The sequence below is a fragment of the Vicia villosa genome, linkage group LG6, assembly GCF_029867415.1.
Source record: "Vicia villosa cultivar HV-30 ecotype Madison, WI linkage group LG6, Vvil1.0, whole genome shotgun sequence".
Lineage (NCBI taxonomy): Eukaryota > Viridiplantae > Streptophyta > Magnoliopsida > Fabales > Fabaceae > Vicia > Vicia villosa.
In genome coordinates, this window is record NC_081185.1 from 157,091,186 (window position 1) to 157,104,816 (window position 13,631).

Sequence of the window (13,631 nt, forward strand, 5' to 3'; positions counted from 1 at the left end):
AAAATCGCTATCGATTTATCCATCCGGCCCGAGAAAATGTATGTTGTCTAGATTTGTGTTTTTCCATCAAACTGTGGGGTATAAAAGTAGCTCTCTTGACGGGGGTATTCAAACTCCATACTCATACGAATAAAAACTGCAAATCAATCTAAAAAAATTGAAAATCATAAAAGTAATCTAAAAAAATTGAAAATCATAAAAATAATCTAAAAAAATTGAAAATCATAAAAATAATCGAATAGTTTTGAATGTGTTTGAGTTCTCTTTTATGAAAACTGCAACCGCTGATATCAGATCAGATTTTAGATCGGTTTTACTAAATTGATTTATACCAAATTGAATTTTATTCATATATTTTTACACTTATTTATTTTTTTTAAGTAAATTTATTTGGTTGATTTTTAATTTGTATTAGTACTATTTGTTAGTTTAATTAATTAATTAATTTTAACATTTCAATTGTTTTAAATATAATTACTCTTTTCATTTTGTAATTTTAATTTTTAATATAATATAGGTGTTGTGAATTACTTCAAGTCTATTATTTTATAGTATTTTATTATATCAGTTTATTACTATATATAAAGATTTTGAGTTGGTGTATTATCATTTTTATTCTACCCTTTAAAATGTATACAGATTATCTAATTTAAAAAAAAAATGCTAATAAAAAGTTGGTAATCCAACATGTGTGTATAACTATCAGAGTTAGTTTTTCTAAACTTTTTGTATTTGAGAAAAATATGAATTCAAAAATATTTATTCTGTTATTAAATCAATTTACAATATTAACTTGATTATGTATTTCAATTTGATGTTAAATTTTGGCGTGATGACTTCAAAATATATTTAAATTTCACCCTAACAATTGTAAATTAATCATTAGATTTACTATTGCTAATAATAATTTTTACTATATTAATTTATTTTTTTAAAAACTAGAGTTTCGTATTAACACTTGATCTAACATTAAATATTTGAATAAATATGAATATGAGATTGACTTATGATATTTAATTAAAAATTTGGGTCAATTCAAATCATAAATTTACTTTCAATTAAATTAAATTTTCAACAAAAGATAAATATTAAATTAAAAGATAAATGTAATTTTAAAATAAAATAATTTCATAATATTAGTTTATTCATGTTGATAAGAAATATATTAATAGTTTATTTTAATATATTTTAAATACATTTAAAAAATATCAAAATTTTTTTTTAAAATTTGTTGTATAATAAGTGAAATTGTAGAAAATTAAAACTCTTTTGAATTGGAAATGATAACTTACCTATAATGTATTTGGAGTAAACTTGTAATAATAAAATAAAAATTTAATTGGTACGCACCGACATTGTAATAAATTTTTATACGATCAGTATATCAGAGCTATTAAATATTTATATAAGTTTGACTTTTTCTTAAATTACATCAAAAATATTACTTATGAATGATTGAAACGTTGATAATGTACAACTTCTACTCCTGTGCATATGCTTCTGAGGACCGATGCAGATCTACCGTGCCACCTCCGGACTTGCACGAGGATGAGCCGGTGCTAGAGCATATCTGGTAGTCAGGGAGTCCTATAGACGCATCCCTTTTGACAGGGTATGACGATCATGCAGCCAGACGTATCTGGGATGGAGAGGTAAATTTTCTTTGTTAATTACTTTTTTTTCTTCAGTTTTTGAATTTGTTTAATAATCGTGTTTATTTTTTAAAAAAAGTCAAGATAGGGTATGACGATCATGCAGCTAGGCGTATATGAGATGGAGAGGTGATTTTTCTTTGTTAATTACTTTTTTTTCTTCAGTTTCTGAATTTGCTTATTAATAATCGTGTTAATTTTTAAAAAATATCAGGATAGGGATCCGCAAAGGAACCTCAGTCAGATGGGCTACACGACGATACATAATGGGATGCTGATGGCATTTGCGGAGAGATGACATCCGGAGACTTCCTCATTTCATCTTCCTCAAGGTGAGATTACCATCACTCTTGATGATGTGGCATGCCTCCTGCATCTACCTATCAAGGGTACCCTCATTGGTCACGGTAGACTGACGAAGGAAGAAGCGATGGAGATGCTAATTGCTGTGCTGGGGTGCAATCTGGATGACACACTTGAGGAGGTGGAGAGGACCCACGGGGCGCATGTGAGTACAACTGGGGAGCAGTTGTACTAGAGTACAGTTACTACAGACTCGGAAAGGAATGCCTGTAAAAGACAAGGACAATAACAGGCATCTGTACCCTTTTAGTGGTAACAATCTTATCCCCTTCGTATATATCCGTCATAATGTGAAGTTGACACTCAATTTTTTTTTTCAAAAATTATATCTAAGTATTTTTATTTCTAAAAATATAATTTAATTATAATTTTTTTTCACATTTATGCCAAAGAGTGAGAATGTTCTATGAAAAAAAAAATCAAATATAAACTAGCTTCTTTGTCAAAGAGTGAGAATATTCTAGAACTCAATTTTCATCTCAAAAATACAAATACGGTTCATCTTTGGCGGAGCTTCGTCGCCTTCTTCCGGTGTTCTCTTTCCCCTCCCTCGGTGAGTTCATCCCTCTCGGCTCTCACCTTATTCTTCTTCTTCTTCTTCTTCTTCTTCTTCTTCTTCTTCTCAAATTCGAATTTCAAGATATTAACTTGAATCTTTCGGAATTTGGTGATTCTTCAAGATGACGACAATTCGTAGGTTTTGCTGCAACGACCTTCTTCGTTTTACAAATGTGAATCTTGACCATCTCACTGAAACGGTAAGTTTCTTTTTCTTTCTCTTCCATGCGGTGCCTGAACTCAATGCGGTGTATTTCAGTTAAGTTTCTTGTTTGTTTCAGTTTAATATGTCCTTCTACATGACCTATCTTGCGCGATGGCCCGATTATTTCCATGTTGCTCAAGCTCCTGGCAACCGAATTATGGGTTACAGTAAGTCTTTCTTCATAACGTAGAATGATTTGGTTTTCATATTCAGATCATGATTAAGCATTGAGTTTTCTTCTTTTCTGTTTCTGCCTAAAATGTTAGGGTTTTGCATTTTTTTATTTTGCATCTGCTAATGCATGATGCAGTTTATGTTTCTTTTAAAAGTTCACATCATGTGCCAAACTGTGGATTAAGTCGTAATATCATTGATGTAGTTATGGGTAAGGTCGAGGGGCAGGGAGACTCTTGGCATGGTCATGTAACTGCAGTAACCGTTGCTCCAGAGTATCGCAGGCAACAGTTAGCCAAGAAACTAATGAATCTTCTGGAAGACATCAGTGACAATATGTAAGACATACATATGTTTCATTTGTAATCTTAAGTTTCTGAAACACCCCGTTTTACTATTTTCATGATAGGTTTTTACTTTTCTTTTTCCTGTAGTTTTTTGCTAAATCATTGGCTGCAATGGATAGGTTTCTTATTTCTCCAATCACTATGAATTTCCCTTTAGCCAGTTGCATCAATATTTCTGATTGAAATGGATCAGCTGTTTTAATCTCAATATTTTGAATAGGATTAAGTGGAACAAGAGATTAAATATGTTGATTTTGGGTTTGGGGGATGAATTTGTGGTGAGATTCCTGAATGTATTATCAGTATCCTAATCATTGTGTGTGAGGAGGTCTTGATATAAATTAGAATTTGATTTTGCAGTGACAAAGCCTACTTTGTTGATCTATTTGTGAGAGCTTCAAATGCACCAGCCATCAAGATGTATGAAAAGGTAATGATTCTGTACTTTTCATTTCCAATTAAACTCTCACTTCCCTTATGGGTTTATGCACAAGATAGTGTTAAAATGGTTTCTTTGCTGGACTTTGGAATGATCAAGGGGGTCTCTTGAGCTGTTATTTTTTATCTATGCATTCCCTTGTTTTTTGAACTGTTAGGAGGATTCGTGATCTACATGTTAATATCTTATCATCATTAAAAAATAGCTGTTAGAGAAGAAAAAGGGTATAGACCTGTAATTTCAACACTCAACAACTCCTACATATACTAACAATATGTTTTAAATTTTTTGGGAGGCTTCAAAAGCAGTTCCATTTTTAAGCCAGAAAAAGTTGCTTTGTTCGTAAGTTCAAACATTGTGACAGGAAGCACAATTATCTTGTTTGAATTGAGAGGAATCTCAATCAATCAGGCTGTAGTGTTCTACTACTTGGTTTCATGCGTCGTTTCCCTGTCATGTTAGTGATTTACAGTCATGTTACCCTTCACCGGAAAGAACTTTAGTTTCAAATCCAAGCCACTTGTTAAAAAATCATAAGCAGTTTTGCTAGAGTTTCCACAAAATCTAACTTCTCATTAGACTGTGAGCATCAAATGAGAACTTCCACTACCATCTTGGAGTATGGTAGCTGCAGCACAGTAGATAATTTTAAGCAATTAATTATAAATGCCTTCTGTTTAAAAGTTTGGGTAGGATATCTATCCCAATTTTTTTCATTTTTTAGCATGTTTCTGCCTAACTTATATTAATTTGTTGTAAAATGTCCATTGAGATGAAATTTTGTCTCAATGGATTGGGAGTTTTCTTGCAATCATAAAACCGAGCCAATTTTACTGGAAATTTGTGATTGGTTCATGTGACTTGGCTTAGTTCATGGGTAATCCGGTCTTACAGGCTGGTTTGTTCTGATTTTGAAAACAATGAACTGAACAAAGTTATTCAGATTGTGGTTTTTTGGTTCTTGGTTATTTTGTGTCAAATCAGTCAGATAATATTAATACTTCAATATAACATATGTATGATCATGAATTTTATTCTATCATCTATATAAATATAATGTCATTGTAAATTGGATTGTCGGATCATGGGATGGGATATGGACTTCCATTTGCTGGATCATGATATGTTTTTTTAATTAGATTAGGATTTTCTAAGCCTAAAGCTTAAATTGCTAACTAGTTATTTTCCTATTTGACATCTTAGCTTGGCTATGTGATATATCGACGAGTGCTACGTTATTATTCGGGGGAAGAAGATGGATTGGGTATGGTTCCATGTTTCTGTTTTTCCTTCATCACTTACTCTCTTTAAACAAAGTTCATGTCATTATTTATTTATTGTTGTTGTTTACCTTTATTTTTTCAGATATGAGAAAAGCATTATCTCATGATGTTGAAAAGAAGTCCATCATCCCTCTTAAACGGCCGGTAACTCCTGATGAATTAGAATATGACTAAATTTATTTTTATGCAACTATGTTGCATGAGCTTATTTTGTTTCTTAAAGCAAATATATCGATTGCGTATTGGAAGTTATATTTTTGTTCAATTATGTTGCATGAGCTCTGTAACTTCTGACGAATTAGAGTGTGACTAAATTATGAATGTGCGACTAAATTTCTTTTTATGGAACTATGTTGCATGAGCTTATTGTGTGCCTTAAAGCATATTGGAAGTTATATTTTGTTCTACTATTAACAAAATTTTGAAATTTTGTAGTGGGTGTACCTCTTGGAAGTCTTTTTCTTACTACCTGGACCCTAAGTCTGTTTTGGAGTTGATTTTTAAAGGGTTTTGGAGTTGATTTTTAAAGGGTTTTGGAGTTGATTTTTAAAGGGTTTTGGAGGATTGCATCTATATCTTGATATGCGGTTAATATTTTTAAAAAGTTTAAAAAACAATAAATTATGTTAGCATAATAGAGTTGGGTCCTAAACATTGGACTGAAGTCCATTTGAAGCATGCACCTAGGCACCCCCCTTCCTAGAGTAACCTCTGGTTAATTCATAGGCTAGGAGAATATGATCACGAATCCTTTGTTCCTACAAAGGAGGCTTGGTTATTATTCACAATATGGTTTTTAGAGCCTTTTCTATCTCAATAGCAATAACAGGTTCAATGAGATCTCTTCTTTGATCCATGGTCAGCTGCTTGCCTTCTCTCAAAGCTACCATAGAAATTAATGGAAGTGCCATCCTCTTTCTGCAAGCTTCTAATGTTGGTTTGTTTTATTTTACTTTTGAGAGATGCACGGAATTGTTGCCATCTCCCATTCTAAGCCAATCAATTTTTGATCTCTGTATTAAATTTTGCTCCTCATATTCCTCATTCAGCTTTATCAACTCTTAAGTGCAGGTCGAACGCAGTTGATCTCTTCTGAGTGTTCATCTTGTCATGCTTCAAGTTACTCCGTTCTTTCTCCGACTCCTCTCTAGCTTTTCCAATTTGAATTTTAATACCAATGAGAGGTTAACTCAGTACAGTTTATTAAAATAGAAGAAAACAAAATTCATTAAAATGACATAATTTTTTCCGTTCAAAATTCTAAATTGGAATTTCTTAAAAAAATTCTTTTATATTTATTAACAAAAATATATATCCCAATGAAAATTATTTAAAAAAAAACTCTATCAACGTATCTCAGGTATTTTTAAATAGTTATCTTAAGCACTTTCAAGCATTCAAAAAAAAAAGAAAAGGTTGTTTTACGAACTAATAGCTTAAATTCACACCCTTCAAAATTGGTGGAAAAGCTATATAATTATTATGTTAAAATGTAAAAAGATGCATCCACTAAAAAGCTGCATTCCTTACCACGTAACCATTGAAACTATTGTCATATGATCAGTTCTTGTATCTAGTCATAGTAATATTTGCGATGCTATTAGCAATACAAAAAGTAAACTACTCAACACATTGAACTTTTACACACAACACATCTATTTTTATTTTTTTTATACCATTTTCCTTTTCTATTTCTATTTAACAAAATAGAGAGTTAATTTACTTTACTCTCCAAACTCACCAACACAACCACTTTAGTTTAAATGTTTTAAAAGAAAATATGCTCAAAACATTATAACATGTTTGTTTAATTCAAAATTAATTATGCATTTTAGCATTTATATATTTTCATTTTAAATAAAAGCATTATTTGAACCTCACATGCTATTATTTATTTCAAAAAATGTTATTAATCATATTAAAATCATATATTTATGTAGAATTACAAATTAAAAGAACCATGAAGTATAAGGAAATAAGAAAGTAATGCTGTGTATTTATATTATTAATGTTGCGTGCGGCTTGTTTACAAATTTGAAAAAAATATTCTAATTGTTAGAGATGTAAAGTTGAAGATGAGATGAAAATAGAATTAAATAAAAATAAAAGAGAAAGAGAAGATGCAAGAGAGAAATGATTTTAATCTTTTAAAATACAATTTGAATTTGAAGAAGTCTACAACTATTGAATTGACATATTGATAGACTTCTGTTAAATAAGATTGAAAGCGTTTGAAGTGTATAAAGTAAAAATAAACAAGCAGTATTACTGTATTTTTATAATGATTGTTGTTGTTGTTGTTGTTGTGTATCAAATATTCTAGTTAGAATTAATTGCTTTTGCGGTGCTAAGATAGTTTTCTAGTTGCTTTTGGATACTATTATAACGCTAGTTGTGTATCAAAAAACCCTATTTTAAAGCAGAGGTAGTGTAGACATTTATAGAGCATACAACTTTCTTATATTATAGAATTATGCACACTCCAAAACCCTTGCTTTCTCGTTTGCAACACTAGCTTCTGGTCTCTATGCTAGTTTGTATCCTCTCTTCTGAAACAGATTTGAACAAACAGTTAAATATCATCATATATAAGAACATGACTTATATGTTCTCTAAAAACCATAAGTTAAGACAAATGTGCCAGCAGGCTCCACAAGTAGGGGTGGGAATAGGCTGGGCCGAGCTAGGCTTTGCCAAGCCTGAGCCTGGACTGCTATAATATTCAAAGCCTAAGCCTGGCCTGTAGCCTATCATAGGCTTATTTTTTTTGGCCTGAGCCTGGCCTTTTTGAAGGCCTGATTGGCCTATTAGCCTACTTAAAAGCCTATTTCATTTGAACATTTGTAAATAAGTCATTCAACTCGTCTTTATATAGACTAACAAATTAAAAGATCAATGAGATTAAATGTTTGTTTGCATTAGTTTATTTGAGTTTACCTAGTAGCATAAATTTTTGGATATTATTTGTTTGAGAGAACTTATCGAAACAACTTATGACATTGTTCATAAGATTCTTTTCATCTTATTTTCATAATTTCTTCAAGATAACTAAAATTTATTTTTATATTTTTAATTCAAAGTAAAAAATATAATATAATAATAATAAAATTATTCATATGTATTTAAATAGGCCGGCCTCTTAGGCTTAAAAGGCTTTTTATGTGACCTGTGGCCTAGCCTTTTTAGCTAAATAGGCTTATAAAAAAGCCCAGGCCTTTTCTATTTATCTAAAAGGCCTGGCCTGACCTAGGCCTATGTAGGCTGGGCCGTAGGCTCCTATTAGTCGGCCTGGCCTATTCCCACCCCTATCCACAAGAATGGAATCCCTTCCCTCTTTCCACAAGTACGCATTTCATTGGAGATTTCAATTGTGAGTCAACTTGAAATAATTGAGATATTTTAGCTAACTAAAGCAAGTCAGACAGTTTTCGTTACAGAAAATGAAATGCATACATAAACGATGAACAAGACTTCCATGAAGGTGAACGTCGTTCCATGAATTTCACAACTTCCTTTAGACAACATGATGATACTGAAAAACATGGCACAACTGTAGAAAAAAATTTACAATCACAACTGCTAATATGAAAACAACTGATTTTATTAGGTTGATATATAGTAACATAAGGTAGTTCTAATGGATGCATGCATGCATGTATTTTGTTCAATGGAGGGTAGTTCTAACTAAACATGTTTTCTTTTTTTCATCCTTTAAGTTATTCATTTTGTTTCTTAATATACAACCAACTTGTTACAGGAGCATGAGACAAGTTGTTTAAGAAATAATAAAGTAAGCACATCAAACTATAATAATAGTTCATGCTGTTAAAGTTACCAGTCACACCTATTGCATGGAATAACCAGTTTCCCATTTCTGTAGTGAGGCTCTTTATAGTTAGTGGAATCCAGGTCATGACAATCAATCCGTCATCGTCGTAAAATAGTCGATTCAGACTAACCGGCTAGCCCTGAGAGCAGAATAGTCCGGCTTGCTGGAGTGAGATTCCGTGTATATTTAGAAACCTCCGCGTGCTCTAAATGAATATAGGCCGCACTTGTCAGCAACACCCGTAAGTAACCCATGATTCAGGAAAAAAAAATCACATTTATGTTTTTATATAACTAACCACTTTGCCCTTCGTATCATTTGATCAGTACTAAATAGCATGGCTCTTAACATATGTTGGAATTAACCGTGGAAAACCTCCATTAAAATACAAGATGAAGATGAAAGAATTGCAGACAGAGAAAGAGAGAGAAACTATAACTAAATTTTTATCTCAAAATGTGAAAATTGAATTTTGTTACAAATGCAATTATTAATGGACTTATATACTAACACCTAAATGTAAATACTAACCAAATGAAATTCAAGTGCAAACTAAACTCTAATGCAAATGAAACTAAAGTTATCCTGAATTTGGATTACATTTCAACACCATCCCTTAATTCATATTCAGTTAAAATCAACAATACCAATTCCATCTTTTAAATTGATGAAGTGTTTAGTTTTAATCTTCTTGGTTAACACATATGCAAGTTGCTTCTGAGTGTGCTACAGTGAACAACTTCTAGCATTATATTATGAACTTGGTTGTGCAGGAAATAAAATTTTGTTTCAATATGATTGCTTCTCCCATGCAACAGTGGGCTCTTAGCAAGACTTATGAAACATTGGTTTTCAATCATCATCTTGACTGGTTTACTGACCTTGAACTTCAGTTCCTGCAGCAAATTCATCACCCAAACAACTTGACAAGTTGACAAAGCACCATCTATGTATTCAACTTCATAGGTTGATAATGCAACAACTGGTTGCTTCTTGAGAAACCAAGAAATGGGAGCACTTAGATACATAAATATGTGTCTTGTAGTGCTTCTTTTGTCTACTCTGCCTCCACACCAGTCAAAGTCTGAATAGTAAATCATCTCAGCAACATCTAATACTGATACTCCAAATGGAAACATAATTCCATGCTTAAGAGTCCCCTCCACATACCCAAATATTCTGACTGCAACTAGGTAATCTGACCACTTATGTTTACTCATAAACCTACTAATCACTCCAACTGCATAACATATGTCAGGTGACTCAGGTCTGGTATTGCACAAACATCTTACAGAACCAACAAACTGTTTGAAGGTTGTAGCATCTACATTCTCACCATCTGAATCAGAGTCTAGCTTATGGTTTGTTTCTCCAAGTGTGACTGCAAAGTTAATATTCATAAAATCAAACCTCTTCAATAACTCAAGTTCATACTTCAGTTGGTGCACAATGATTCCCTTTTCAGAGCGCATTATCTCCATCACTAGAAAATATACCATATTTCCAAGATCAGTTATATCAAACGCATTCATCAACACCTTCTTCTTGAGAGCTTTATTGATAATGATAGGTTCAGAGTCTACCATCATGGCACACTGTATGACTTCTTCTTCAGAGTCAACTTCAGTATCACACAAGAATTCAAAATCTACAAGCCTCTTTGGTACCTGTCTAGCTCTTTGTGGCCTATAGAACTGCGCAAGTTCTACTTCAGAGCAAGGTCCACCTTCATAATCTAGTTTACCGCCAATCTATAAAATTGAGAGCGTTTTTCGAAGAGTAACTGTCACCATGCATTCAAAACTTTAAATTTCGACCTTCTCTTTCCTTTCATTGCCTTCGACCTTACATTTATTTCCAGTTTTGGAACCAGAAATTGAGATAGATGCACAAGTTGCAGCAAAGTAGAGCTTCCAATGCGGCAGAGAAACCAAGAAATGGGAGCCCTTAGATACATAAATATGTGTCTTGTAGTGCTTCTTTTGTCTACTCTGCCTCCACACCAGTCAAAGTCTGAATAGTAAATCATCTCAGCAACATCTAATACTGATACTCCAAATGGAAACATAATTCCATGCTTAAGAGTCCCATCCACATACCCAAAGATTCTGACTGCAACTAGGTAATCTGACCACTTATGTTTACTCATAAACCTACTAATCACTCCAACTGCATAACATATGTCAGGCCTGGTATTGCACAAACATCTTACAGAACCAACAAACTGTTTGAAGGTTATAGCATCTACATTCTCACCATCTGAATCAGAGTCTAGCTTATGGTTTGTTTCTCCAAGTGTGACTGCAAAGTTAATATTCATAAAATCAAACCTCTTCAATAACTCAAGTTCATACTTCAGTTGGTGCACAATGATTCCCTTTTCAGAGCGCATTATCTCCATCACTAGAAAATATACCATATTTCCAAGATCAGTTATATCAAACGCATTCATCAACACCTTCTTCTTGAGAGCCTTATTGATTATGATAGGTTCAGAGTCTACCATCATGGCACACTGTATGACTTCTTCTTCAGAGTCAACTTCAGTATCACACAAGAATTCAAAATCTACAAGCCTCTTTGGTACCTGTCTAGCTCTTTGTGGCCTATAGAACTGCGCAAGTTCTACTTCAGAGCAAGGTCCACCTTCATAATCTAGTTTACCGTCAACCTATAAAATTGAGAGCGTTTTTCGAAGAGTAACTGTCACCATGCATTCAAAACTTTAAATTTCGACCTTCTCTTTCCTTTCATTGCCTTCGACCTTACATTTTTTCCAGTTTTGGAACCAGAAATTGAGATAGATGCACAAGTTGCAGCAAAGTAGAGCTTCCAATGCGGCAGAGTAGGGGTGTACCTGCAAGGTATGTGAAAGAGTAGAAAGTATTTAAATTGTGTTTGAAACTTGTTACATGAAATGACGCCATCCCTTATATATAGGGGAGAAGGATAACAACCTCGTTATCTTTCAACCGTAGAATGCATATGACTATTGGATGTGCTTGAAATGAAAATCTCTTGCAAGGTGCAGGGTAACCTTGTGATAAGGTGAAGACCCATGAAGCATGACTGTGTGTTTGGTTGATAATTTTCAGCCCAAAGCAACCTATATTAGGGTGGCCGCTCTGGGATAGATATGGTCGGCCCAAAAAAATTGTTCCCCAAGCCCTTGTGCTTCTACGGTTTGGAGCGTCAAATGTCTATTCATAGGCATCATTATGATAATTCTTGAAAACTGAATCACTTGAGTGTTAAGTGCGAGAAACATGATCATTGATAGGACACATTTCTTTCCATATTTCCAATACATAAGTATAGGAAAAACTATAGTCACTTCCCCTTTAGACCCTTTATTTTATCTTCATTCTTGAGCAGCTACCTCTTTTCCCCTTTTAAACATCGTCTTCATGTACTTGAGAATATTAGTTCCACCAAAAAATAAATATTAACTTTAAAAGTTTATATATATATATATATATATATATATATATATATATATATATATATATATATATATATATATATATATATATATAGGGCATATCATATGAGAATGACATATTTATATGAGAATATGAGAATGAATCCGAACCATTGGATTTTAAAACAAATGGTGGAGATTATGAGTGAATCTTTTTTTTCTCTCTCCTACTTCATTTATTTCAAGATATAGGAGAGAGAAAAAAAAGATTCACTCATAATCTCCACCATTTATTTTAAAATCCAATGGTTCAGATTCATTCTCACATTCTCATATAAATATATCATTCTCATATGATATGCCCTATATATATATATATATATATATATATATATATATATATATATATATATATATATATATATATATATATATATATATATATATATATATATATATAAAATAAAAATTAATATTTAAAAATAATTTAAAAGTTAATATTTAGAAAAAATATGACACGGAAAATAATGTAATGTGCTACCATAATGTCAGTGTGTGTGATCTAGCGGTGAAACGTTTGAGTTCTGATAGTGTGCTCTTCTCAAGATCTCAAGTTCGAAATCCACTAAGTACAAATTGCTTATTAAAAAAAAAGTGCTACCATAGTGAAATTGTCATATTAGTACCAATTAATCAAATGTGATTGAGGAGCAAGAAAAACTTTCCTCCTAATTCCAAATTTCGTTTTTACAGTTCCTCAAAATATTTCCTTCAAAGGATGATCTCTCTAAAAAAAATTAATTTTAATTTTTGGTCCCTCATACCAAAACCGTCGCAAAAATTGGCGCTTAGTAAAAAACTTTCGCTAATTGTGTCGGTAATTCGTAAAAATCGTTGCTAAATTGTAGGAGAGACTAAATATTACAATTAAAATTTTTAAGAGAATAATTTTTTGAAGAAGATAATTTGAAGGACTAAAAATAAAAATTAAATATTTAAGAGAAAAAAAAACATGGTAATATTATATACTCCTCATGTCACTAATATTAGCAACACCAAAAAATCTTAAAACTTGTTCACTATTGTCACTAATATTAGCAACAATCTTAAATTTTAAATCTCTTGTTCACTTTTATCACTATTATAAGCAAAAACCAATAATTTTTAAATTAATTAATATCTATAGTACTAATATGCCCTTAATTTATTTCAAACACATTTAATATCGATAGTTGATTAATCAACTAGGATATTATAATAAGTTTTACTTTGATTTGTACATAAAATAAAGAAAAATAATTATTTTTAATTAAAATTTTTAATATGTGTGAAAGTTTTATTTTTGCTTATTATTGTAGGT

At 31.9% G+C, this 13,631-nt stretch overlaps 1 protein-coding gene across 1 annotated transcript; it reads left to right on the forward strand.

Moving 5' to 3' along the window:
* The first annotated feature begins 2,438 nt into the window (after nucleotides 1-2,438).
* On the forward strand, nucleotides 2,439-5,382 carry LOC131612919 (N-terminal acetyltransferase B complex catalytic subunit NAA20). The gene is made up of 7 exons (XM_058884659.1): nucleotides 2,439-2,568; nucleotides 2,696-2,773; nucleotides 2,855-2,945; nucleotides 3,158-3,290; nucleotides 3,660-3,729; nucleotides 4,942-5,002; nucleotides 5,104-5,382. The coding sequence occupies exons 2-7, from the start codon at nucleotides 2,696-2,698 to the stop codon at nucleotides 5,193-5,195; spliced, it is 525 nt and encodes a 174-aa protein (XP_058740642.1). The 5' UTR covers nucleotides 2,439-2,568; the 3' UTR covers nucleotides 5,196-5,382.
* The last annotated feature ends 8,249 nt before the right edge of the window (nucleotides 5,383-13,631 follow it).

Excerpts from the sequence above, each read along its gene's own strand:
- LOC131612919 (XM_058884659.1), top strand. The coding sequence starts at position 2,696 with ATGACGACAATTCGTAGGTTTTGCTGCAACGACCTTCTTCGTTTTACA. Across the intron at positions 2,946-3,157 it reads CAACCGAATTATGGGTTACA|TTATGGGTAAGGTCGAGGGG; the intron begins GTAAGTCTTTCT and ends TCATTGATGTAG. Across the intron at positions 5,003-5,103 it reads GGGGGAAGAAGATGGATTGG|ATATGAGAAAAGCATTATCT; the intron begins GTATGGTTCCAT and ends TTATTTTTTCAG.